Genomic DNA, 26,112 nt, shown 5'->3' with positions numbered 1-26,112 from the left:
TTCATCAAGTATTTGTGAAATGAAAGAAAGACACTGTTATTGTAAAAACAACTTCATGTCAGGGCCTTCATCACCAGTGCCCTTTCCTACCCCCAAACAATGTACTCTCATGTAGACTGTAAATGAGACATTACTCTTTTTACAAATGAGAATGCTCATCTGCTATGAGCAGTCCATTGCTCTCACATGTTTTTCTCAAGGCAAAACAATCATGTCTGATAACACTCGATCTGCACTAAGTGCAGAAGGCAAGAGTGAAGGTTTGGCGGTGATATCATTTGTCTCCTGATCTCACTGTGGCAATGAGCTGGACAGCCAGAAATAGCACATGATCTTCCTTGTAAAGGAAGTTTGTTTAATAAAGATACCTACATGACAGTAGGTTTTCACTATAACCATGTCCTCCTTGTGCTCCAGACCCTACCACTTTCTACTTCGACATCTGTGTGGCAGTGACAACCGTTGACTCTAAAGGCTCAACTAAATCAATTCAGTCTTGAGGGATGCCCATTCTTTTGATGATAAATTCTGCGTAACTAATCACATAACCTGAAGGGACAACTGAGTGGGAAGGACAGAGAGTAACTGCAGAGGGGAGCAACATTAAAGTGCAAATCAAAGTACTGAAATATTAACAAGTTCCAGGTAAGAGTAACTACTACAGATTTTCTCAAGTAGTCAGAACCAACACCCCAACCAGAATGAGACCACTGCTGAGCGCCATGTCAAATCTCAAAGCTCATCCAGTTCCAACTCCCTGCCATGGGCAGAGATACCTTCCACTAGACCAAGTTGCTCAAAGCTCCATCCAACCTGGCCAGCAGTCAATTAGAGTTGGATAAATGCACACCTCTGGTAAGCCACGTATTACCATAAAACACTGAAATATGTGTTAAGAAGGAGAAAACACACTGTTTTAAGAGCCACATAAAAAGAGATTAATACAGATGATAATGCAAAAGTTCCTTATTGTATACTCAGCACTGCTACTCCAGTTTCTAGAAAAGGTAAATGTGTTTACTTGAAACACTTCTTCACACATGGTCTTCCTCTCCCAACATATACTCAGTTTAAATTCTGCTAATAAATTTTTCTCATCATAGAGACTAGGGTTTACGACTGATCTAGGGCAATCAGAAACAAGAACACAAAATACTAGCGCTGTATATTTTTGCTTTCAAAAATTGTGGTTCCCAACTAGTCTTGCTTAACTAATACCTGGAAAGCTTTTATTGGTGTTTCTTAAAATGACAATGATGCTGCACAGAACTCTTTGCTTCTGAAATACAAAAAACCCCCATCAATATAGACTGTAGTTCTCACTGAGCTCAGAATATTACAACACAGCCCAAGACTGCTCTAGAATCCAACATCAACGTACGGTCAATTATAAAATCTGTACTTACTGACAAAACCAGGACCAAAATTGGGAGGATTAGGTCTAGACATCTGAGGTGTCAAACTTCCATCCTAGAAATTTCAGTAAAACATACACACAAGGATATTAAATCATGATTCAATTAAAAAAACCCCACCCAAACCCAGTTGTTAATATTATTATTAAACACTTGTGTTTAAACTCCATATCAAGTTGTATTACCTGTGTAACTGCCTGCTGCATATGATTTTGGCCTTCACTGGTCTGAGCCCCTGGAACTGGTTGACCCATGAAGGGAAACCTATAATAGATAAGCAGAATATGAAATTACAACTTTTAAAACTGGAGGGTTAGGGAAGATAGCTCTTCTATTATGCTGCACTTACACAAAGCATCCAAATATTTTACAGGTATTTGCCTGAACTTTTGTACCAAACTTTTTCAACATCTGGACAATATTAATTCTCATTTGATGCTAAAATACTTTGCCCTTTGTTGAAACTATAGCATTTTACACTTTTCAGACAAGTGAGGTAAATATGATGCACTGGGCTGAATGAGTGAAGATGGATGGACACACACACACAAACTCTCTATTTGTATTTTAATATAATATGGTACTACCAAAAAAAACCCCACAACATTTAATGGTTTAGATATCATGGTCACCAGCACAGCCACAGAATCACACAGTGCTTAGAGTTGGAAGGGACCTTAAAGATCATCCAGTTCCAATCTCCTACCATGGCCAGCGACACCTTCCACTAGACCAGGTTGCTCAAAGCCCAATCCAATGTGGCCAACAGTCAATCAGAGTTGGGTAAATGTACACTTCTATTAAGCCACATATTACCATAAAGAAGGGTTAAAAAGAAGAAAGCACACTGTTTTAAGGGCCACATAAAAAGAAAAGGTGCAGATCTTTCTGGCTCATAGACCCCCCACCTAAGTTAAAGGCAATCATGGTGAAGTCTGCACAGTTCACAGCTCCTTTTGTCTTTGAGCACAAGTCTGAGGCATTTTAATACTTTTTACAGCTTCTACTGCCAGACTTGTTTTATTCTTAGGAGATAATTTCATATTAGCAATGACTATGAAGTATACAACAAAAAGATGTTTTCCACTTCAAAATGTTTTCATTTCCTGCACACAGTTTCCCCTAGCTCTATCATTTCCTTTTATACTTTGTAGCCCTGAAGAATGGTATCACGTGTTGCCTACCTGTTCATAACCATTGGTGGCATGCCCATGTTACTCTGCGCCATGACTTTATTGATCCCCTTAAGAGCTACCATTTTTGCTTTCATTATGGGATCAGTAATTGCATCAAAGTCTATAAAAGAAAAACAGTAAAAATGAATTATATAGCTGAACATTACAAGTCATTAACTAGAACTGACTTGTTTAGATCTAGTTCATGAATAAGTCATCAGTAAAACAACATAATTGCATTACTATTTCACATTACTTGTCCTCTCCGCTTTGAAATTCATGGTTAGTATGCAGCTTCATATATCCTCTAAGGAAAGCTACTCCAGCAGCAACTGTCCTTTTCAGCCAAAGCATACAAAGAAAAGCAGGTTAAGTCTGAGAAGGGCTCTAGATGAAATGTGGCCTGTGACCCACCAGATTAATAAATTCTATTTATAGGTTTAAGAATCAGGAAGCAGAGTTATTCCTGTTGGCGAAACTTGACACACCACCACTGATCTACTAAGAAAAGGGTTTAGTGCCTCTGTAAGTACCCTAACACTACAGGCAAAAAGGCACACACAGCATGTGAAAAGACCGTAAGCATGCTTTTTTGCTGTCTCGCCCATTGGATGCTTCACAGAGATCAGCATAAATGGGAACACAGAATGGCTTAGGTAGGGAGGCACCTGTGAAGGTCATCTTAGCTGCCTGGGGTGGCCACATAACTGCGGATATGGAACTGTGACTTAGGGGGTAGGTTATGTTTGTCTTTGGAACCAACAGCCTTGATGGCCAGTACAGTTACTGCTAACACCTTGCTCAAAATTTCATGTTTGAATAAAAACTATTAAATGATAGTGACCGTCTTGATCTGAATGCTCAAACTGCTAAGTTATATTAAACAGGAAATGACTTAAGTGGTTTTAGTACATGAAGAATTATTTGTGATGTTTCTGGGCCTTGCCTAGACCGTGAGTCAGTAACACAGCTTTCAATGATCTCTTTCCTACAGACATGCTATCCACTGCAAAAAGAAAGAGTAGGAGGACAACCAGGAACAGAACATTGATAGATGAAATATCAAAATATGAACCACTGCACTTGATCATTTGCTTACAAAGGGTGTATTTACTCCATATAGCATATGAGAACCTAAAGAGAATATACGACAGGCAGTGTCAGAAAATTTGGCAGTAATGCAGAGTCACCCTGATCCTGGTAATATTAACAGGAGCCTTGCCACAGAGTTTAGAATTCCACCCACATGCTCAATTTCCATATTCCCATTGTACTTACTAGGTAGGCTATTGTTTGTTGTGTCACCTTCAAGCTCCACGTATCTACCCCCCTCTTTTAGTGCTACCTGATTAGTTAGCTATTTATTGCTGCATTTTTAAAAAACTAACAAGATCCCAGACAAACAGATCACCCACATACCAATATTGGGGAAAAATGGCTCCGAACGCTGGCGAATCATGGCTTGCATCTGTCGCTGCTGCTGCTGCTCCTGTCTTTCCTGATCCAAAAGGTCCTGCAGAAGAAGGGGCTGTTCTTCTAGCAGCAGTGGCCGCTCTCGATTTTGTTGCTGAGCTAATGGTTGAGGGAGCATTATCTGTTGGGGCCCAGTTATGCCACTAGGACCAGGACGGTTTGCTACACCCACACTCTGATTAGATGCCGGTCCTGTCCCAAAGTTATGATTAGATGATTGACCCTGAATAAATCCCGGATTTGGTGACCCTTGAGAAAAATTATGGTTCATTCGTGGAACCATGGTCAAATTTGAATTTAAAGTGTTTTCCAAGATCTGTCCACCAGGTGTCATTAGTGTTTGGGGAATACCTGATGCATGATTCATTTGTGGTGGCGGCAAAGATTGAGATGGAGACCCTAGAGTCCTTGCTTCAGCATTATCTGAGCTCTCATTAGATAGCAAACTTGAGAGGACTGGTGTGGACCCAGAAATACTGCAGGAACTTACTGCTCCTTGAACAGTCGGAAGTGCAGATCCCTGAGCATCTGGACTAGGCACAGTTGTTTCTTGACTAGAAACAGCAGTATTTTTATCAGGGAATTCTGGGTTAGCAGGCTGTGCGGGAGCCTTTTCTCCATCTTTTAACTCCACTTCAGCAGGTTGTTGAGTACTTGTGGATTCCGCATTTCCCTCAGTTTTCTCATTTTCATTCTTCTTTTCCTCCTGAGTGTTTGGGGAAAGTACTTCTGATTTAATTTCATTTTCTGCAGCAGATTTTTTCTGTGGAGACTGGGTCTCAGGAGGGGAAACAGTTTTATCACCTTGTTCTTTCTGTTTTGGTTCTTCTGTCTTGCCCTGGATATCTAGTTTGTCATCAATGGGGACACTAAGATCTAGTTCTTCATTAAACATTCCTTTCTTATCCCCCACATCAAGGTCTGGGTCTGTGTATGCAATTATATCAAATTCCCCAGACCTCAGAAGATCATCAAGGTGAGGATCATTGGTTTCCAAATTGTCTAAAGTGTCCAGTTCATCTCCTTTCCCATCCTCTGTGTCTAGATTCAAATTTTCCAGATCTTCATCATCTAAATCCTTGACTTCAACCCCATCAAGGTCTTTTACATCCAAATCTTTTACAGCAGGATCATCAGGATCAAGCTTTTCTTCTAGTCCATCACCTGGCTGGTTGGGTATCTGTAAATTTGCAGATTCATCACCCGGTGCAGCTGTAGGCAAAGATGGACCTGGGAATGCATCAGCAACTGGTGGATGACTTACAGAACGTATTACAAGTGCAGGTGAGTTGTCAGGATTGATTTGATCCTGCTGTGACTGTGACAGAGGCTCCAAACTTGTAGGCATCTGCAACTGGTTAGGTATACCTTGAGAATTATGTCTCAGGGGTTCTGCCTGTCTGGGGCCTGGAAACTCCTGTCTGGGTAGAAACCCTGCATGTCGTTGATGTTGTGCTGCTGCATCCATAACATTTGCAGCAGAAGGATTAAAAGGCAGCCTTGGCCTCCCATCAGGAGCTCTGTGTCGTAACTCAATAAACGCCTGACCCAATATATTGTGCTGCTGAACTGGAATCCCTTGGGGAGGAAAATGTTGAGAGATCCCAGATGTATTATTTATTTGTGGACTGTTCACTGGCCGAGGCATATCAATAGACAGAGATCTTCTCAGCTGTGGTGGAACTCCAGGGCGTTGCACTGGCTGCTGAGGACCGAGGAAACGTTCTTGACCTGATGGTGGTCCATGGCCACCTCCTGGAAACCCATATCTAAAATAAAGTATGAAAGATAAATAATCATTTTTCCTCAGGACTGCCTAATCTGGCATATCTGACTAAGTAACTACTCACCAGAATGCTTTACATAATGCATTCATTAAGATATTTAAATAAATATTTTGACTAATTATGCTTACATTTAAATGAGCTTTATGACTACAATAAATTAATTGCTTTAATTATGTTTAATAAACAACCTGTTTTCAGTTCCAATAATAATGGATAGAAAACTGACAGAAAGAACTACATTAGTAAATAAACTACGTGTTAGTGCAACTCAGTGTAAAAAGTAATGTTGTGTGGATTTAGAAATTACTGAAATAAATCCAAAATATTGAAAATAATTACTCCTGAGAGGACAATGTATGCTGATACCTGTATTCATTTTCCAGCATAGCATTCACCACAAAAACGTCACCGACAGAAGCTGACATATCATTGCATATTCATTATAAACGAAAACAAGAATATTACATTTATTCGTTATTAAGACATCACCTTTCATTTAAAAAAACCCTGCCCCCAAACCATGGACAACAAGATCTTCCAGGTTACATAATACTTTCACAAGTATTGCAGTTTCTCCATTTTTATTTCTTAAAGCACACGCTCTAATGTTACGGATGCTTTAGGAAAACTCACTGGACATACTGCCTTCAGGAAGCTTACCACCTACTGTAGACAGCACAGATGATTTTTCATCAAAAAAAATCCACCTACCCTTTATCTAGCAATTTATGTAAATGCAGAACTACCCTGTAATAACCTAGGTTTAAAAAAATCAAAGAGCTTACCTAAGACCATGAGGCCTCATCCCCATGGCATTCATATCACCTGGGAACTGGGGTCTGTTGAACTGCCCATCAGCAGGAAATGGGCCACGCTGGTCTTTTGGGTACACAGTGAATCTTGGCCCACCTGGAGGGACAACAGAGGACCTAATATTCCCAGGATACGGAGGAGGAGGGCGGTTAAACATTTGATTTAAGTTGTCTTGCTGCCAATGCTGAAGAGGAGCTGCATGGGTAGGAGCTGCTGCATCCTGCAAGGCTTTTTCTTGCCGAACCGCATTCTTTTTCTGCTGTTGCTGCTGCAGAATAATTTCACGTAACTTTTGGCGCTGTTGAAAAAAATATAATAATCACTGTGCTTAACATGGCAATTCACATATTTGGAAATGTTACGCTCCACTAGGTTAAGCCTTTTGAAGAAAATAAATTCTTCAGTCACTACAGAGAAATATCATAAACCGTCATGATCACCTCAGAAATTATAAGAGGGAACAAACAGAGCAAGATGCTGATAATGCAAGCTAAATCTCCAGAACCAATTTTACCAATTAACATATAAGCAACTCACTTTTCCGCTTTCTATTCCAGTAACATAGGCCCTTTTACCACATGAAATTTACCACACACATTCTGATGGAGAAAGATGACCCGAGATTCATTGAAGAAAATTCAGCAAAAGGTTTACACCAAAGCTGCAGAATATGATTATCATATGATAGTGAAAAATATGATAAATACTATCAATTTTTCCATGAAATCCTATTCCCATTGCTCCTTCTAAACAAAAGACTGAGCAGCTTTCCACAAACTGAATAGAATTCTATGTCTCAGCAAGAGCTGTTGGACAAACATTTCCTTACAAAAAGCTGCACTGAACATGCCTCAAGAAGAAGAGTGACCAATGGAAGGATTCACTTCCACATTAGCCAACTGAAAAGTCAGATGTCTAGTCTGAGATCTTTGCTGATACTCCCTTTCTCTGTCAGTGAACGAGTCACGGATGATCAGCTCTGTATCTCAACTATTACAGGATAGAATTAACTGTCCTTTCAAGGTGTGTTTTTTTCCTCACATTATAAAAGAGCTACTACAGACCCATTACCTACATCTTCAGTAGCTTCAAAGACAGCCTTTGCTTCCTTTTTGGATCTTGTCCAAACTACTTAACAATTACTGACGTTTCTATATTCTTCGTACTGGGATTCTATCCAGGAGGACCAAATTAACATAGTACAAGAATGAAGATAATTCTACATTATCTAGTAATGTTTAATGGCAAGAAACTTCAAGTATTAATAAAAATGGGGGAAATTCTTCTACTTATGAAATTTTAATACCATCAGTATTAAACATTATTCCCACCTGTCTTAACTTCTCAGTATCTGCTTGAGACATATTCATAGTATTCTGTGTATCTGTTACTCCTGTGGTTGGTGCTGGGCCAGGAACTTGTGAAACTTTGGGAAATTGTTGTCCTTGAGAAGTCATTGGAGAATTTCCAGGTGCACTGAAGGTGCCCTCAGATCCAGGCCGTGGCTGTTCAGCAGCATCATGGGCCAGCTGGCCAGTTCCAAAAGATTCTGGCTGAGGTCTTGGAGTCATCGGTGGTTGATCATATGGGTCACGTGCCGCAGCAGCTGGACCATGGCTAAATGAATCTGTTATTGCAGGTCCTGCAGGTCTGGGAGTTTGCGAACATGGATCTGATGGCCTGACAAAAGTGCCCTGGAACCTGTTCTGTGCTGTCGGCAGGAAAGGATCTCTATTTGGCATTAGTCCTGGTCTTGTCATTGCAGGTCTGTTAAAACTCTCTGGAATCCCTGGCCTTGGAGTTGCTGGTTGTTGAGAATAAGGATCATTAAGAACTGGCCTTGGTGTTCCAGGAGGTTGGGCATATGGATCAGAATGTCTCTGATTCGCTGGAGACTGAGCAAATAAATCTGCTGGCTGAGCAGGCCTTGGTGTTGGTGGTTGCTGCATATATGGATCAACTGTGGCAGGCCGAGGAGTTCCTGGAGGCTGGGCGTAAGGATCAGCAACTGGTCGAGGAGTACCTGGAGGCTGGGAGTAAGGGTCCTGAGAAGCTGGCCTTGAAATGGGCCCAGACTGAGGGAAAGAATCACTCTGTTGTCGCACTATCCGGGGTGGATGGGCAAAAGTGTCCTTTATTGCAGGATGGGGAGTAAGGGGAGGTTGGCTGTATGGATCATTAGGTTGATTATGGGAAAAGTTATCCACTGGCCTCGGCGTCAATGCTGGCCTTTCATATGGATCAACAGCAACACGCCTTGGTGTAGCTGGCATTGATGCATACGGATCTTGTGGGGACTGAGGTGGGCGCATAGGGGTTTTGAAAGGTCCAGGACTACCATCAACAGGAGTAGGAGTAGGAGTCAACGGCGGCCGTGCATACGGATCGGCAGGAGTTACTCTCTGTCTCTGAAACGTATCAGTCCTAGGAGCAGGCTTAGTAAATGGATCACTGCTTCCAGATGTTAAAGGAACCTTCCCTGACTGTTCCGTAACTATGGGTGATCTTGGGACAGCCATCGGTTTGGAGAACTGCTCTGATGACATGACAGGCCTGGGTGTGTCTGGTGGCTTTGCATAGGGATCACTGCTACCTGGAGATGAAGAACATGAATCCCTGACTGGGGAAGGCCTGCTTCCTGATGGTTCAGTTACCTGAATGGGCCTAGATATGGATGACTGTGGTGCAATGGTATCTAATGGTGCAATGGTATTTCTTCTCACAAAGTTTTGGTTTATTGGTGCTGGTCTAGGTGTTCCCACCATTTTAGCATATGGATCCATTGGAGAAGGAGGTCTTGTGTTTGTGGAACCTGGAGAAAACATCTGCTGTGATGATGTCTGAGGAGTCTGAGCCTGAGACAGTGAATCGTGTACTGAGATTCGGGTTGGAGTAGGGGGTGGGGCTTGTGGTTTTAGGAACACATCATCTGAGGATGCCGATGCAGGTGTAGCAGGTAGCTGCTGCTTTGTAAAAACATCCTTATGGAATGTCTGTTGTGCAGGAGACATACTTCCATTGCCAGTCTGTGGTGTTAAGGGGCTCTGGATCCCACTGCTAGGTGTCTCTGAGCCAGACTGGTTCAGAAGCTGTTGTGAACTAAACTGCTGCTGCTGCTGTTGCTGCTGCTGTTGCTGCTGCTCATTTTTCACTTGCTCAAGCTTCTGCGTGGCTTCTATTTTGGCTTGCTGCTTGCTTTTTTGCCTCATTTGCTGTTGTAAAATTATGAGGAGAAAGGTTAGATTTTTAAGTCCAGGATATACAAAATCTTTCTGGTGACTGAATCTGTAATTAAAACTTCAGGATGCATCAAAGATCAATTATAAGCAAGTATAAACTGCAAATTTCAAATGCAATGGGAGCAGAGGGTCTAGCTGTTTGTAAAGTCCAATTACTTTGACATGCACCTTGATTACCTAGGAAGAAGCATTTTCCAGGTTGCCTAAAGAGCAGCACTGCTTTCCAATCATATACTCTGAAGATGAAAGGTTACTGACAGATGCAGCACTGATGTGGGGCAAATGAGCTCGTAAGAGACAACCAGCCCAATCTGAAGTAGCAGCCTGCAGGACAAGGTTACTTTAATACAAGGTATATAAAATACCCCCTACCGCATACAGTGAAAGCATAACCTATTTCCATAATGTGTAAGATCAAAGAGTCAAAGTTTTAAAACAAAGTTTTCTAACATTTACAAGCAGCTTCTCCTGTGATAGTATCTATTTTCTTCCTAGGCAGAATGGCTAACTCTTGTACAAAGAAAGATTAAGACTGATTTTGTTACAACAGATTCCAAAAATGCAATACAATGCAGAAAAATAACAGAACAGCCTCAATGCAACGCACCTGTCTGAATTTCCATTCCTGCTCATGTTCCGATTCCCTCTGTTTTAATGGATCTTTAAAGAGGTCAGAGTCGATGCGTGAGCTAGGATCAATGCTATCCTGTTGCTGCTGCCTCTTCATGGAGTCATTTGACATCTGTACTTTATTGATGCGCAAAGCAGCTCTATTATCTCTGGCTTTTTGCTGGAAAAAGATAAAAAAGACAAGATTTGTTAGCCTTATTTTCCTCTCCAAAACTAAATTATGCACTTCAGAAGGAATGCCAAACTGAAAACAATTAGAGTCTATAGAAATTCTGTGTTTAACATGCATGGAAAGAAATAAGGAATTATTAGCTTAGAGGGTTTCTATACACTAGGAGTGTCTGCTTCAGGTACTGTGTTGTGGCAAGAAAGCATGAATCCCACTAGTTTACCTTTCGAATCACATATTGGTGTGGTCTGCAATCTTAAGACATGAGCACAGCAGATGATATTTGGATCAATAAAGGCCACTAATGTGGAGAACTTCAATGACAAGAAAAATACAGTCTGCTCCACTAAATGGCCTCTATAGATCTCAGTATGTGTTAAGTTAGCAGTATAAACATAGGATATGGGCTTATGGATCAGGAAAAATTGGATAGAAGAACAGCAATTCCTCTTCAATGAGGCATTTTATAGCCATACTGACACTTTAAAGCATCTAATGGAAGTTTCAAAGACTCTGTTTTACCAGCAATCTAGGATGTGATTCCTTTTCTGAATTAAACCCTCACATCATCTTTTTCACATTTTTATTTGCAGTTGTCAAGTAGGGGTTGCCTAGCAGAAAAGGCTTTAATCCTTCCCTCCAACAATGAAACAGAAACATGGATGACAGCATCAGCGTCACAGCAGCAGAAAAATTAGTGTCATTTTCCCCCGTGAGGGGATTGTGCCCACCAAGGTAAGTCAAAAGCCTATAATTTACTAACACGCTTCTGAATTTAACTTCTAAGGTGGCCTTTACTCATCCTCACAGAGTATAAGTCCCTCAGGAGAGGGACCACAGCAGCTTCTTGCACGCAGAATGGCAGGAGCACTAGTGACAGCTGAATGCAAGAGTACACTTCAGTGAGGAAGTAACTGGTCTTGCTATGTAAATACTCCTGTGTGCACATGTGTGCATTTGCAGGCACCCTCCTCCTGAACATGAAAGAAATAATTAACACAGCTGCTTTTTGGATATCCATAAGGGGAATATGACAGTATATGTTTAGAACAATGAAAAGAAGAAAAAAAAATCAGTAATAGACATAACTGTAAAGCGATAAGTGCCTGGATAAAAATCCACCCATGTATGTGGACTGTGTCTTATAAATACTGCCTAGAAGAAGTCACCACGACTGAAAATAGCATGGACAAGATGGCACAGAGGTTCAAAGGTACTAAAGCTACAGGCCTGAATAAAAGCAGAATGATGACAATTTCTCAGTGATAAAAACAAGACAACAGAGAATTATTATTTCAAGTAGAAAGGGATTCAAAAAGATAAAGAACTGCATTTCCCACATTGAGGTTGGGGTAACAATTTATCCTCTGAAAGTTATCAAGGAGATAAGGGAACATTTTTTGATTTGGACAGTAGGAGATGATGTTGGTAATATTAAGCTCTGAGTCATCCACATGTATAGAAATTAAATTTGCCCACTAATGGGACTATTAGTAGTGGGAGAGGCTAAGAGACTGAAAGCAAAACCCTGTGAAATCAACAGAAACATACAAAATGAGAATGATCATCCAATTGCTGTTGTGAAGAAACAAAGAAAAGATGAGAATCAGGAATGGAGATGTGACAGGAAATTAAGAAAAGTCTTTTTGACTTTCCCAGCCATTGTTAGCAAATGTACTCATCCATAATACAGGTGCTGAGATTTGGATGTGGACAGGCTTCAACAAGAAATGTCAACAAAGCATAAGAGTCACCCTTTGAATGGTACAAATTCTACAGAATGGAGTCAACGACCACATAATTCCAAATAGCTACTACAAATACTTGACTCGGATATGAAGAAAGTGGACACTTTCGGAGTGAAAAATGGAATCCTTCACACTCCCCACAACATGGAAGATATCAAAAGAGTTTCCATCACAAAGCAGTAGAAGAGAGTGAGTAGTGAAGGGGAAGGGTAAGGCAAGAACACAGGCGTAGAAATAAAATGAGGGAAGTAGGTATGTGAACGCTGATGCTTCTGGACTGGTTAGTTCAACAGGTGAAAGACTTCAACAACTCTAATGGGGAAAAAAAGACTAGTGAGAGGGGATGATTAAAGAGAGGAAAGTCACATAATGATTTGTTATTATTCTTCTGAAGAAACTGGTAAGACCCTGTGCCAAAAACGAAAGGGCAAATAAGATCTGAGGCATGGATGAAATGCAGGAAAGAGGCGATGGGAACCACAAATGTTATTGTCTCAGTTCACGTCTTTAGATTGCACAATGCTAACACATTTTATTCCAGGACTACAAAGCAAAGAACATAGGTAGAAGTATTCAGTTAGCAGTTAAACTACAATAGCATTCTTGGAGTAAGTAAACTTTCACTAACCCTAAAACTTAATTTATTAAAAAAAAACAACCCAAAACCAACAAACTCACAAATGAAAACCTTACAAATGAACTATATGCTTGCTGGATGTATGTGAATGCAGGTGTAATTGCTCTTACCACATATGGAGCCCTCTCCTGCGAGCTTGCTTTCCTCCACAGTTTAGCAATCTGCTTCACTCTTGTAGTCCAGTCTGCAATCAAAAAATGTGTTAATCCACAAGGCTTTGAAAAGTCTATTTTACATCCTTTCAAATGAAGATGCATATATTGCTACAAAATACTTAACTTTATTCAGTAAAATCACTCACCTGGGAATTCTTCCTTCAGGTTAGGGAAGTTGATATTTGTATAGAGAACAGGTGCTACTGTTGCCATTTCACCCAAAGCTTCTTCTTTTTCCCACTTCAAGGTGCTTCTTTGAGCATTGGACATTGTATCGCCTTCACCTTCCAAAGGTGGAGCAGATGGTGCCCATGAGCTGTTTGGATCACTTACCATTGGATTGAATGCTGGATTCTTATCCCTGACAAACCAAAAAACAGTTTTGTTTCTATATATAGGTTGCTCTCAACATAAAGCCAACCATCTGACCAACCAATCAGCAAAGTACTTATTCTGTTTGTTATTTCAGTAGTGAACAGACTGCAGTACAGAAGTTTACGTAGCGGCTGTCCAGACCTAAGTAATACTACTAATATCACAGTATTAATAACATCACCACCCCATAAGTGACAAAAAGTAAACAAGAGATGTTTGGGGTTTTTTTCCCATCTTGACCTACCTGGTATCAGTATATGGTTGCTGTGTAATGGGAGAGAAAGTGCCCAGTCCACCTCCAGCAGCCAAAGCTGCATGAGGGAGATGAGGGTTAGGGCCAATCAGACCATTCATAAGAGGCACTCTTGGAAACGCATTCTCTCCTGGAAAGAAGAAGTTTAAATTACTGTTTTAAAGGGTGACTGTTTTTAAGGCAGAGGTGGAAGTTTTCAGTCTCATCTAATGAAAAAAATAACTACTTAAAAATTGTACTGACCTTATACTTTGGAAAAGATTTTAAGTATCAGTTTACATTGCTTCCCTGTAAGTTTAAGGGATCCTTTCTACTGTATCACATAATTTTTTTTCTTTTGTGGAAAATCTGGGTTTTTTTAACGGATTCCCAAGACTTTCGCAGTAGCCCGTGCTATGAAACTGCACTTAATATTAAAGTATATTCTTACAGGCTAATGTCTGTCATATTTGTTATATGCAGATCCAAGCAGCAAGCCTGGAGAAAGTTGGTTTCAGTCCTTGCAGAATTATCATTAGGCACCTGCATTAAACATCACCCCTTCTGAGACTTCTGAGCAGTGCACCAAAGTAATCCTCATTAGCTACAAACTCCCTAATTTGTAACCAATGAAACAGATAAATCTAGTCAAATAAGCATCAGCATTTTCTAATTAAATGTCCATCCTAGCAGTACAAAAGCAGAAAATTTTATTTGATTACAATATTACAAATGTGGCACAGGCAGATTCATTCCAGCAGATGGTATTTGCAGATGTTCCTACACATAATTAGCACTGGCCTTTGAATCCCTGTCACCTAAGCATCATCATAACTTTTGTCCCAGTATTTTCTTACAAGCGTAGAAGTAGCTCAGGAGGTAGATGCATGCACCTGTAGGATGAGACTGTATCATTATCTCATGCTTTAGGAGACTGCCTTCTGATCTACAGGTTACATACACTATGCAGCAAGTACAGTTTGGATGAAAGTAACTAAAAATTTGAGAGAATGTCCTTTATTATAGCTACTAAATAGACAGTGTACATTAACTGTGAAGACCTGGCAAACAGCATGGAGAGTCAGGCCTGGGGTTTGCACTGTAGGATCACATGTTTTTATGAGAAGAGAGCATTAAGTTTACCTGAAATTGCTGAAAATTGATCCAAGCTTCCCCATTATTGAAGCATTTATCTCACAGAAACATGCGGATCATTACACCGTAACTGAACCAAATTACGGATCTAAAACTTTGTAATTGCGGCAGTACCCACAGGGAGAAGTTAAACAATCCTACAGAGCTCAAATGCTGAACTTATCTTCAAGTACTCAAGTAACTGGGAAATAGGCAGTGATAGCTATATTATCTTTTGTTTTAAATCACCTCATTATTTGCTTTAAACTCTCTCCTTTCTAAGACTTTTGAAGTCTTTCTTTTTTTATGGAAATTCATCCAACTAGGAAATCAATCTTTTTTTGTCTTATGATTAATTCACTGGTGAAATCAATCTGCATACTACTTTTCTGTAGTACCAGTATAACAGAATTGGCACATGAGCTCAGGGAAAATCCTCTAGAGATGATGTCTGATGAGAAAAGAGTGCATTTATTTCTGCTTATCCATACTGCTAAATAAAATAAATTAATTTCCACCGGTAACAACAATAAATAAGATCAGCCTGCCCCTTGCTTTCAATATAAGAACAAGAATATCCTGTATTAACTCAGGATAATTTTAGTAGTAATACAGAAAATTAATTATAGTCTTTCTGATACATTCCAAAATTACTCAGCCTTCTGGGCGTTATTTGGGTAGGACTGGCTAATATGTCAAACTGAATTCTTAAAGGAAATTAAGACTCAGTAACTCATTGTTACACATACTCTTGCCTTGCCCTTGAGGAGGTACTCACAAGTAATTAAAGAGTACAGTCAGAAGAGAGGATACATGCCTTATCACAGACAAATTTCAAAACTATTGAAGTGTCAGCTAAAATAAAAGCTCTAATACGTCAGGAAAATCTAAAATAAATGTCCTTTTCTATTAGCAATATTTATGTGCATTTTAATCACATGCCCCCTTCAGAACAGTTTTAGAATCATATTTCTTATATTAACAATGGCATTCCACCAGTTTAAAATCACAGGAAGTAAGGCACATCCTACTTTCACATCAATATTTAAAAGATACACAACTGTCCTGACCAGGCTGCTTTTTTAAAAGTAACAAAGGAACATACCTTGACTGTGCAAAGGCATAAGCTGTGGTGGAGGTGGAGGCTGTGGCAAAGGAGCTGGCTGTGTGGTTGCTGGACTTAACACAGCTGTGAACAAATCTTCAACATCCTTTCCTCCTAGCTCTGCAAAAACATTGTGCATGAGCTGGCTGGCACTGTTTACAAACTGTATTCTATGAAAGTCAACTAAGATCAGAACACCTACCTGGGATTTTGTACAGTTTGCCAAGAATAGCGCCTGGACAAAATGAACACAACACAGAATGAGGAATCATCAAAAGGTGCAATAAAATTAATTCTGCAACCAAGTCTAAATAGGTACATTACAATACACAGGTAAGTAATTTGAGAAAAAAAAAAAAGGAGGATTTTTACTAACATTTTCTAGAACACCAAGATCAAGGACAAAAAAAATTACCATCTGTGACCATTTTGTCCAGTTCTGGACTGAGGATTCCATCCAGCTGTTCTTCACTCAATGGCCGTGAACTCTGGTTGACATTTGGCTGAGGCAGAGAAGAAGGATCATCAGAGATGGGACCGATATCCAATCCAGCTGGAGGAGGAAGGAATGCTCAGTTAGACATAAACAGTAAAATTTATTGGCATAGAATAAAGAGCATACAACTTTTCTTTCTTCTTAGAGCTGAGCTATCAACTAAACCAAGACTTTCTAAGATTTGAAAGGTAAGACAAAACACAACATTCATAAGAAAAAACAAACAAAATCACCTTCTATTTACCTCCATCTTATGCTACTGTTTAAGGAATATTAATTGAATAGAATATGACTCGAAGAATGGGAAATAAGACTACTGACTTTAGGTACAGCATGGTTTTGACTGCATAGTTTTAAGTACATAGTTCCAATATAGCCATTTTCCACAATTTAAAACAATCACACCAGTGGTGAATATGGTTCATCCTCATGCAGATAAGGTTCATTCGATTTTTCTTATATTACATTAATTACCTTAATATTACATTTCACATTATAAAATTATATAAATTATACTAATATTACATATGAGGAGAGGCTAAGAGAGCTGGGCTTGTTCAGCTTGGAGAATAGAAGGCTCCAGTGAGACCTCAGAGCAACTTCCAGTGCCTAAAAGCATTTCTAGCGCCTACAAGAAATTTGGAAAGCAGTTTTCCCAAGGGCAGGTAGGGAAACAAAATGGAGGAATGGCTTTAAACAAGAAGAGGGTAGATTTAGATTACATATAAGGAAGATGTTTGTCACTATGAGGGTGCTAAGGTACCGGGATAGGTTGCTCAGAGAAGCTGCGGCTGCCCTATGCCTGTCAGTCTTGAAGGCCAGGCTGGATGGGGCTTGAAGCAACCTGGTCTAGTGGAAGGTGTCTCTGCCCGTAGCAGGGGGTTGGAACTGGATGAGCTTTAAGGTCCCTTCCAAGCCAAACAATTCTATTATGATTCTATGATTAAATATCTACTGCAGTGCTGCTGAAGTATAGTCAATATAAAACAAGTTATAGCAGTTCCTGTTTAAAAAACAGCTACTGAATATTGTACGTTACATCAGACAAAGTGATTTGTTGGTACTATAACTTACTACACAGACTTCCCAACATCCTTTATAAGCCAATAAATCAATCAAACAAGAAAGGCCTTTGGGGAAAAAAAAACCCTGAAAAACGAACTACACATTTCAGTATATAAAATATATTTCTGTGTTAGATACCAAATAAAAACAAATTTAAGATAATGAAACATGCTGTTCCACTTATTGTCAACCTGTGTTTTACATAAAGTGATGAATCATCATCCGGTGGAAATAAAAAGATTGATGCTTACTGCTTTAATCATGCTTTAAGATATTCACATTGTTAAAATGCTTTTTATTTATGAAAGATACCACTATAATAAAAACTACACACTACTACTAGAAGTAATAGTACAGTGGCAGCAAGAAAATGCATGGTTTTGTATCATGAAACACAAAAACTTGGGAGAAATTTTTAAAAAGCTGGTAACAAAACCTTATACAGTACTCTTCAATGCAAAGTGCAGAGTTTATAGGTTGTGTTAGACTCACACACCACAAAAAGAGTGGAAAATGAAAACATGAATTAGTGACACAGTAAAGGAATACTAGTTTCTACACATGCAGTTCTTTCAGCTAAAACCACTAAGAAAGATAACTACTTCTAACCATGGATCATCCATTGTTTAGTTTCTTACCAAATGGGGAGGGTGAGTTCTCAACCTGGAAAGTGCATAAATCAAGACCTACAGGACCCAAACCAGATAAAATGGATGATTATAACATGAAAACAAAAAAAAAGTAAAGAAAAAGCTGCATGCTGAAAAAAGCTACGCAGGTATGATAGACAACGGCAGCTACATTTTATTCTCTCTCAAGAAGCAAAGCAAAGAGCCAAGTAAAATGCTGAAAGGTTGGGGATTTTTTTTACTGGTAGAAGGCAACAAAGTCATCTCAGACCAAAGTATTCTTAAGATATGAAAACTGTATCTGAAATTACCTACAACATAACCTATAGATACAACAAATACATCTATAACAAAGAAGGAAAAAAAGCACACAAATACCAGAGAGACCTTACAAACATACATACCTGAATGATCTCCAGACTTTACCAAATCATCAGAAAGTATTCCAAGAATATCATCATCAGTATTTAAGACCTCAGAAAGATCAGCTAAAGGATCGTCGGTGCTACCTGTGTAAGAGGCAATAAATAAAATCAACCAGTTGTGGCATTTATACATGACTCTGGTGATGTACTATAGCTTGAGCTATAAACTCAAACACAGATTTACTAGGCTATAAGGGTCTTCTATAGCATGTATAACTTGTGTAATTTGTACTGCAAGCCACTCTGCAGTAAGAGACTATGCTGACTAGCACCCCCTCCCAGTCAGCGCTGTAGCCATTTTCACGTGCTTACACTGCTGGGTATTTTTTTTAATACAGTGAAAGTGATTAACGTAATTAGTCATGTGGAAGAAAAACTGGATGATTTTAGGGAAAAAAAACCCACCCTAAGACCTAGTGAGAACTTGCAACCTCTAAGACAAAAAAGGCCTGTGAATGTAAAAGCCAACAAATAGGTTGTATTTAAAAAAGAAAAAAGGTAAGAAAGTGATCAGTTACTTCTCTTACCATCACTATTTTTCTTAAGACTTCAGAGTAATCAGTTACTACACCCTAATAGGGAAGAAAAATCTGAGAGTAAGAAGCAGTATTAAGTAAATGGAAATTGGAGATGCTATTTTTGAGATCAGAAGAAATCCTGAAGAAGTGAGAACAGCCAGAGGTAGAAATGTCATGTCTGGCTGCTGTCTAGGAAAAACTGGTCTGGTCCTAGCAATGTTAATCTAATATTAAATAATAAATTCTGGATATGATTATCTTCTTGACATCCAATTCATTAGAAAGAAACGGCCATGTGGCCCATGTGGTTTTATTAACTACGTTTTTTGGACTATTACAGATGTGCAACACTTGAAGAAAATTGTTTGGCAAATAAATAAAAGTTAAGAAAAATATTTTTCAGAAAAAAATGCAGACTATGGTGACCACACGAGCAATCATTGCCAGATGAATGAAACGTGCTGAGATTGCAAATATGTATATATTTTAACAGAGAAAAGGGACTAATATGAATCATATTCCCCTTGTACGATGTGGAAAACAAACATGGGCAGGTTGAAGAAGGACCTGAAAGTCAAAGAACAAACAAATTTCACACATGTATATGTATCTTTCCCAGTGTTACAACCCAAGTGCCCCAGGAAAGTATTTCTAGCTTAATTCAGAGGCCTGGTGCCAAGGACTTACTTGTATCATAAGGCTACATTCCAAAATGCTGAATTCTACAACAAATTAGAAGTTCCTTCTGCTCTTTTACAGTCAACCCTCTTCCCTTCTACCATTACTGAAAACCAACAAGAAAATATTTTTTCTTCATGTTACTATTTTGCTTATTTTTCTCCTTCATAATGCAGACAAGATGGTTTCATCCTAACTAAATTATTTTTTGTTTGCCACTAGACGTATTAGAGAGTGCCTCAAAACCACATCTATTTGTGGGTGCACCTGTTTTGTGCACCTGACGAAAAGTCCTATGGTCCTATGAAATGTAAGGTTTTAAACAGAACCTAGTTGCTGTTGTGGCAATTTGGTCTCATTATGCAAGTAACTAACACCAGGCACTGCAAAGATGTCAATGACTTCAGCTGGCTGACAGGAAAAGGCTTGACTCCAGCCATTCCATAGATTTCCTGAATTCCTATTTGAAGGCTGGTAAGTATGACTTGCAAAAAAAGCCTTTGTAAAGGAAGCACCGAGACTGTATTAGCAGCCTTTAATTCTTCTGTAGTATTTTATATTACGGTGTTTTTCTCCACAGCCCTTAGTAATATGCTTGGGAACAGTCCCTAAAAATTCAACTTCAAATTCAAATATAAATATACTGCAGAAGTAGTTAGAAAGAACTCAGGTGGAAAGATACAACTGAAGGCTTTACCACCCGTAGCTACAAACTGGCCATGAATAAATTCAGGCTTCAAATTAGAGGGCTCCTAACTGTTAAGGCAATCAGATGCTGTAATGGACTTCCAATGAGATTAATAGGTTGGAAAAAAGCTTCCTGCTTTCAAAATGGAGCTTGTTAAGTCTATAAAAAGGCTGAGTGTTGATGACAGCAGAGGGCTAGACTCTCTCATACGCAAGTCTCATGTAAGATAGCTACTCTAAAGCATTATTTTCACATTTTTCTTCTATTTTTTCCATGGTTTAATTCCATGAACTAAATATTATCTTGGAAACAACTAAATCACTTTAGGCAGCTGCTTCAGATAAGAATCAATAGCTGGTTGGCATCTGCTGCCAAACAAATAGCTCAATACTGCTCATTAATTTGACTCTCTCAGAATGGAGATGCAAACTAAGACAAAGCAAAAAGGAAAATAATGTACTTATAACGCTGGATCTTTGAGACAGCACAGTTCTACTGTTATCTTGTGATCTGGATCCCTCCAATACATTTACTTTTATTTATTTATGAAGTTCTAAAAGAGTAAAAATGCCTCTTCCAAGGCTCCAGCCACCCAAAGATGTTTAATCATGCAATAACAGATCTAGTTATAAATTATCCCCAGCAGCATCTGAATCAGTTGCAGAGACTCAGACAACTCCTCTCCTTTTGTCAATGAAAAATCTCTTCAGCATTTCCTCGAGACCCTACCTGAACAGATTACTTTTTCAGCATCCCTTGAAAATATACACTTAATTTAAGCTATTTCAAATAAAAGGAAAGATCATATTGCCAGAGCCCTGACAGAGCCCACCTCACCAAGTAGCCTCTTTTTCATCAGAGGCACCTAGGTCAAGAAACACAAGAGAGATGCAGACAGTCCTCAAATTAGTCGGGATGCAACAGATCCCAGACACCACCTTCAAGTAACGTATCAACAGCCAGGGAAACCCTGGAGATTTGGTGCTCTGTGAGCAAGCCTTCACACTTTGCTCCAGTACCCTCCTGGAAATTATTTTAAGGGTTGGTCCCATGCAGAACACACTGTGAAGTGTGCCACTCGTAAAACTACAGGAAAGGTGAATCTTACAACTGAAAACAGAAACTGCAACATCCTTGCCAGAAAGAAATTGGGACTGGAAGCCTAAAGCTCACTTCAGTCACAGTTGCCAGGTATTAATAATAAACAAAGGACTTCAAAAACCCATTTCTGGCTATCCCTATCACCACTGCAATCTTGTCTAGCAAAAGTTTCAGGTACCCTTAACCAAGCTCTAAGAACAGTCTCAGAACATGTCACTGAAACACACTGCCAGATCATGAGCAGATCGAACATGCCACTGTTCAACTCTCTAGCAGTTCTATGTACATGCTGAAAAGCAAAAGGATATTTTTTTTTTAGCTGCTTCAGAGCTCTTTGGAAGGTGAACAAGTATATCTAACCCTTAATCCTGGGATTAAACAAGTGACATTTCCAAGAGAACATTTTCCTTGTGGAAAAGACCTATCCCATTAAGCAAGGACTGTCACAGAGTCAACACCCCTTGTGAAAGATGGCACTGTAGGAGAACAGCAAGGTCAGTAACAACACAGCCCTACAGCCCCCCAGTGCAGAGAATAGAGCAATTTAGGCTGTTCCTGCTCCAAAGCCAGATCTGTACCAAAATGACGACAATATCACAGGTGCTCTGGGACATTGTTCCCACCTCCAGCTCGTCTGCAATACCACCCAGAAGGGGACATGTGGCTGTTGCTAGCTCAGCGTTTACAAGGGTCTCCACCACTCAGAATGAATCTGTCTCTCACACATGTGTGGATGCTACTGTGGAAATTACTGTCTTTCACAAACTCACAGTGAAAGAGTTAAGAAAAACTGCACTGGAAATGATCAATACTGGCAGATTACTTCACCCACTGGTGCTCCAACTACAACAAACAGCTCCGTCTGGACACAATTTTGGCTGGAAAACTGAGCAGTTGAGAGACAATTGTTGAGAACATTCCTACAACCAGAAAGCACTGTCCTTTGAGTTTCTCATATATAAAATGGGAAAGACAGTAGGTCATCCACTAAAACTCTTGTGATTTATTTATTGTAAACTTATTATGATTTATTTCTGAATAAAAAGAAGAGGAAATGACAGTTTTGCAACTTTCCTTATTTATAAAGAATAGGTTTCTAAAAAAAAAAAAAAAAATCCTTTCAAAATTTGGAAATACAGAACACTGGATTAACTTCATGAATTTCTAAAACCTTATACTATCGTAATACAGGAACATTAATGACTTTAATCTTGCAGTTGAATAGGCCATTAAAGATTTCTGAATCTGTATTTCTCTGGCTTTGAAAGAATGCTAGGGTAGAAAAAGGTCTGTGAGAGTGTATCTTCTTGTAGTACTGGAACCAATGAAATAAAGACCTTGAAACACTCCATTCGCAGCAGTTTTCCCTTTAGGGAAAGTTAACTTCTGCACTCCCTATTACTCAATATTTCAACTGTGTAACAATCTATGTTCAATTATAATGTAGCCTTTTGCTTTTAATTTAGCACATTTTCACTGAGAAACAATCACAAATAATTGACCTTTCTTCAAATGACTCCAGACATGGGAAACTTTATCAGTATGTGTAAACATTTTTAGATGGAAAACCTTGTGAGGATGAGCTGAAACACAAGCTGCAAATTAACTAATATACACAAGAAATAGTAACAGTTTTTAAAAGACACAATGGTAAAATACCTCTAGCTAACAGCATATACTACAAGACATGGAGAAAAGAATAATCTGGAGGGGACAGCAAAGTTTTTGCCTTTAATTGCTCCTTTGTGTGAAGCTGCCCTTTCAGCAGCACTTTACAACCCCCTAGCTATTTGCAAAACTCTCAGCAGTAACTCCAGTGAGGTTTTGCAACAGAAGATTGCCCAGTGGCTATAAACTTCACCTAGAAGGGGTAAAGTCCAGACAGAAAATGGTGAACCAAAAACTCTGAGGAGACTGGCAACCTGAAGTAACCTAAAACATTGAAGAAAATATAAGTTGGATGATAGTCATTCAGCTAATATTCAATAGACTACTAAAAATATCTTTTAATTAGAGTACTTTTGTCTTCTTCTATAATGGATCTGTGCTTATTCTTACACAGAATTAATTTTCATGAATTTTATAGACATGGACATTACAGTCAAGGAGTTTCAAATGTGCATTAAGTGGCAATTGTGCTGTCCACCGCTGTTTTTGAAACAGCTGGAGCCCTCAAGCTGAACATCACTAATTATCAACATAACTTAACCTCGCAAGGACAGCTAATACACAGAACACTGAAAAATTCTCACAATGTTTATCTGATGTAAAGTAGGAAAGAGTGGAAAAGCCCCAGCGGCAACAAGAAAATGAGACTACTGAATTATCACTAACTTTAGCTTTTTATACCTTGAGGTCCCAGTTTTGCCTGAGCTGGAGTGGAGGTTGAGCTAAGAAGGGGATCGGATGAAGGATCCAGGAAATTGGTGGTCAGGTTTGTTTTACATGAGAGTTGAAGTGATTCTTCAGGTAAATGATCTAGGCTCATCTTGTTTTGTCTACTGGTATCTAGTAGGTCTTTCCCAAAGAAAGCTTCCTGCAAAGAAGACAAAATGATTCAATGTAGGAAGAATGCTGTATTGGGTAAACAACAAAGCTGAAATTAAAAGCCAGTGATTACTAGAAATATAAAAACACACTCAGTCTCACATGCCTGCCAATACGGCAGTATCTCTTCCAGGCTATGAGGCACGGATATGGTGGATACAACTTACCTGAGGTAGCTACACTATTAGTATTTTATTATTAAATTCACACCTTAAATCATATAGAAAAACTACAGTTACCTTGCATACGTATTGAACGGACCGTGTAACAATGCAGTGCTTTTATACATCCCAAGTTTTTCAAGATTTTCAGTATTCCTCCTTGCACAGAAAGGACAGCTGAAGAAGGGAACACTGCTAGGCAGCTTGATCAAGGCCTCACAAGGAGTTTATGAAAAACATGCGAGTGCATTACGGTCCAAATTCTAGAATGACCATACACTGCAGTTTAGTTAGCACAAAATCATCCTAACATCAAACTGCAGTAACAATCCACCTGAAGATGTTTAATTTACATTACTATCTTTTAAAATATTATGTAACAGCTATCACTCACGTCAGCCTGACTACTCAGTACGCTGACAACAATCTATCAAATTTTAAAGCTAATTTTTTATTCCTTATATAAGAACTTCTGGTTTTATGTAGTCTTTAAATTTTTTATTTAGGATATAGCTGCTAAAATAAAGCTGAAGATTGCTTTTTGTTGTTTTTTTTTTCCCCAGTACCAGTTATTCCAACCTAGGCAAAAGAATAATCTAAGAAATACTCCGTATTTTACAGGAGTAAAACATGCATTAAGAAAAACACCCCTTATCCTTATAAATCCAAAGGAAATGTTGCTTAAGAATTTTCTTTCCAACTCACATCCCCACTTACGAAATACAAATTATTTTTAGACAGAGATTGTTCTGCTTCTCTGTCAATTCTTTGCTTTCAATCCCAATATAGTCTTTGTCATGACATTTGGTGAACATCTTCAAGATAATGAAGTTTTCATTAAAAAAGTGGCTGAGGAGAAGAGCAAGCCAAATAATATTCTCTGTGTGAGACATATATAAGCCGGGCAGTTTATAAACTGGTTGAAAGTTGCTCAACCACCATTAATATCCTGGTTATTATCTATAACCACTACCTCTTACTTGCTAGGGACACCACTGAAATAAACTGGGGGAAAGAGCAGAGATTGTTGTGGCAGGGAGATACAGGGCACGTAAACCCACAGGTAGGAAGACAAGTTTCCCCTATCAAATCATGTTCTATAATCCTCAGAAAAGAAAAATCAATATCTTTAGAAAATAACATGATCAGGCTAGGACATCCTACAGAGCTCAATGGTGAAACATCACATCTCAGTTCAGAGAGAAAAGACAGGCTTCTTCTCCCCCCCCCCCGCCTCCTCTCTCAGAACAGGTAAAGATCTGTACACTGAGAAATAACAACAGAGGACTGGAGATCTAATATAATATACAGCTTTCTGTACAAACTTATAAACATTCTTCACAGAAAACCCATTTAATTTAAATGATAAATTGGGAATAGAAAGAAAATATTAATGGTTTAAATGAGGTACGAATCCACATGTAAAGATCAGGTTTCTAAATTGATTTAAACGAGGAGTATACCAATAGCTTTACCTGCAAGTAGACAGGAAAGGTTTCTTCAAGTTTATTTTTCTTTTTTCTGTAACGCTTTTTTATTTTCTCAGTACTTTCTGAAGCTGGGGTGGACTCCTCAATTGGAGTGTCTGGCAGCTGTTCTGTCCAACCTACGGTAACATTCAGGCACAAATAAATAAAATACTCGGTATCTTGCTCTACAGGTACAGTGGCAGTATACCTAATATATCTGGGAGAAAGGGGGTACTGAATCTCACTCT

At 39.0% G+C, this 26,112-nt stretch overlaps 1 protein-coding gene across 3 annotated transcripts in view; it reads right to left on the bottom strand.

Annotated features, from left to right (window-relative positions):
* The window catches only part of KMT2C (lysine methyltransferase 2C), a 194,876-nt gene that overhangs the window by 23,657 nt on the left and 145,107 nt on the right, over nucleotides 1–26,112 (bottom strand). For all 3 annotated transcript variants that reach the window (XM_065666832.1, XM_065666830.1, XM_065666833.1), the window contains 17 exons: nucleotides 25,871–26,001; nucleotides 24,037–24,223; nucleotides 18,682–18,786; nucleotides 18,287–18,334; nucleotides 16,503–16,640; nucleotides 16,290–16,322; nucleotides 16,088–16,207; nucleotides 13,861–13,999; nucleotides 13,388–13,602; nucleotides 13,197–13,270; nucleotides 10,510–10,692; nucleotides 7,995–9,875; nucleotides 6,636–6,961; nucleotides 4,010–5,832; nucleotides 2,600–2,711; nucleotides 1,601–1,679; nucleotides 1,407–1,470 (listed from right to left, as the gene is read on the bottom strand). In XM_065666832.1, coding sequence (XP_065522904.1) covers nucleotides 1,407–1,470; nucleotides 1,601–1,679; nucleotides 2,600–2,711; nucleotides 4,010–5,832; nucleotides 6,636–6,961; nucleotides 7,995–9,875; nucleotides 10,510–10,692; nucleotides 13,197–13,270; nucleotides 13,388–13,602; nucleotides 13,861–13,999; nucleotides 16,088–16,207; nucleotides 16,290–16,322; nucleotides 16,503–16,640; nucleotides 18,287–18,334; nucleotides 18,682–18,786; nucleotides 24,037–24,223; nucleotides 25,871–26,001 — 5,658 coding nt within the window. The remainder of the gene's footprint in view (nucleotides 1–1,406; nucleotides 1,471–1,600; nucleotides 1,680–2,599; nucleotides 2,712–4,009; nucleotides 5,833–6,635; nucleotides 6,962–7,994; nucleotides 9,876–10,509; nucleotides 10,693–13,196; nucleotides 13,271–13,387; nucleotides 13,603–13,860; nucleotides 14,000–16,087; nucleotides 16,208–16,289; nucleotides 16,323–16,502; nucleotides 16,641–18,286; nucleotides 18,335–18,681; nucleotides 18,787–24,036; nucleotides 24,224–25,870; nucleotides 26,002–26,112) is intronic.

This window comes from Lathamus discolor, chromosome 2, assembly GCF_037157495.1.
Source record: "Lathamus discolor isolate bLatDis1 chromosome 2, bLatDis1.hap1, whole genome shotgun sequence".
Lineage (NCBI taxonomy): Eukaryota > Metazoa > Chordata > Aves > Psittaciformes > Psittacidae > Lathamus > Lathamus discolor.
This window is presented reverse-complemented; position numbering and strand designations above follow the sequence as displayed.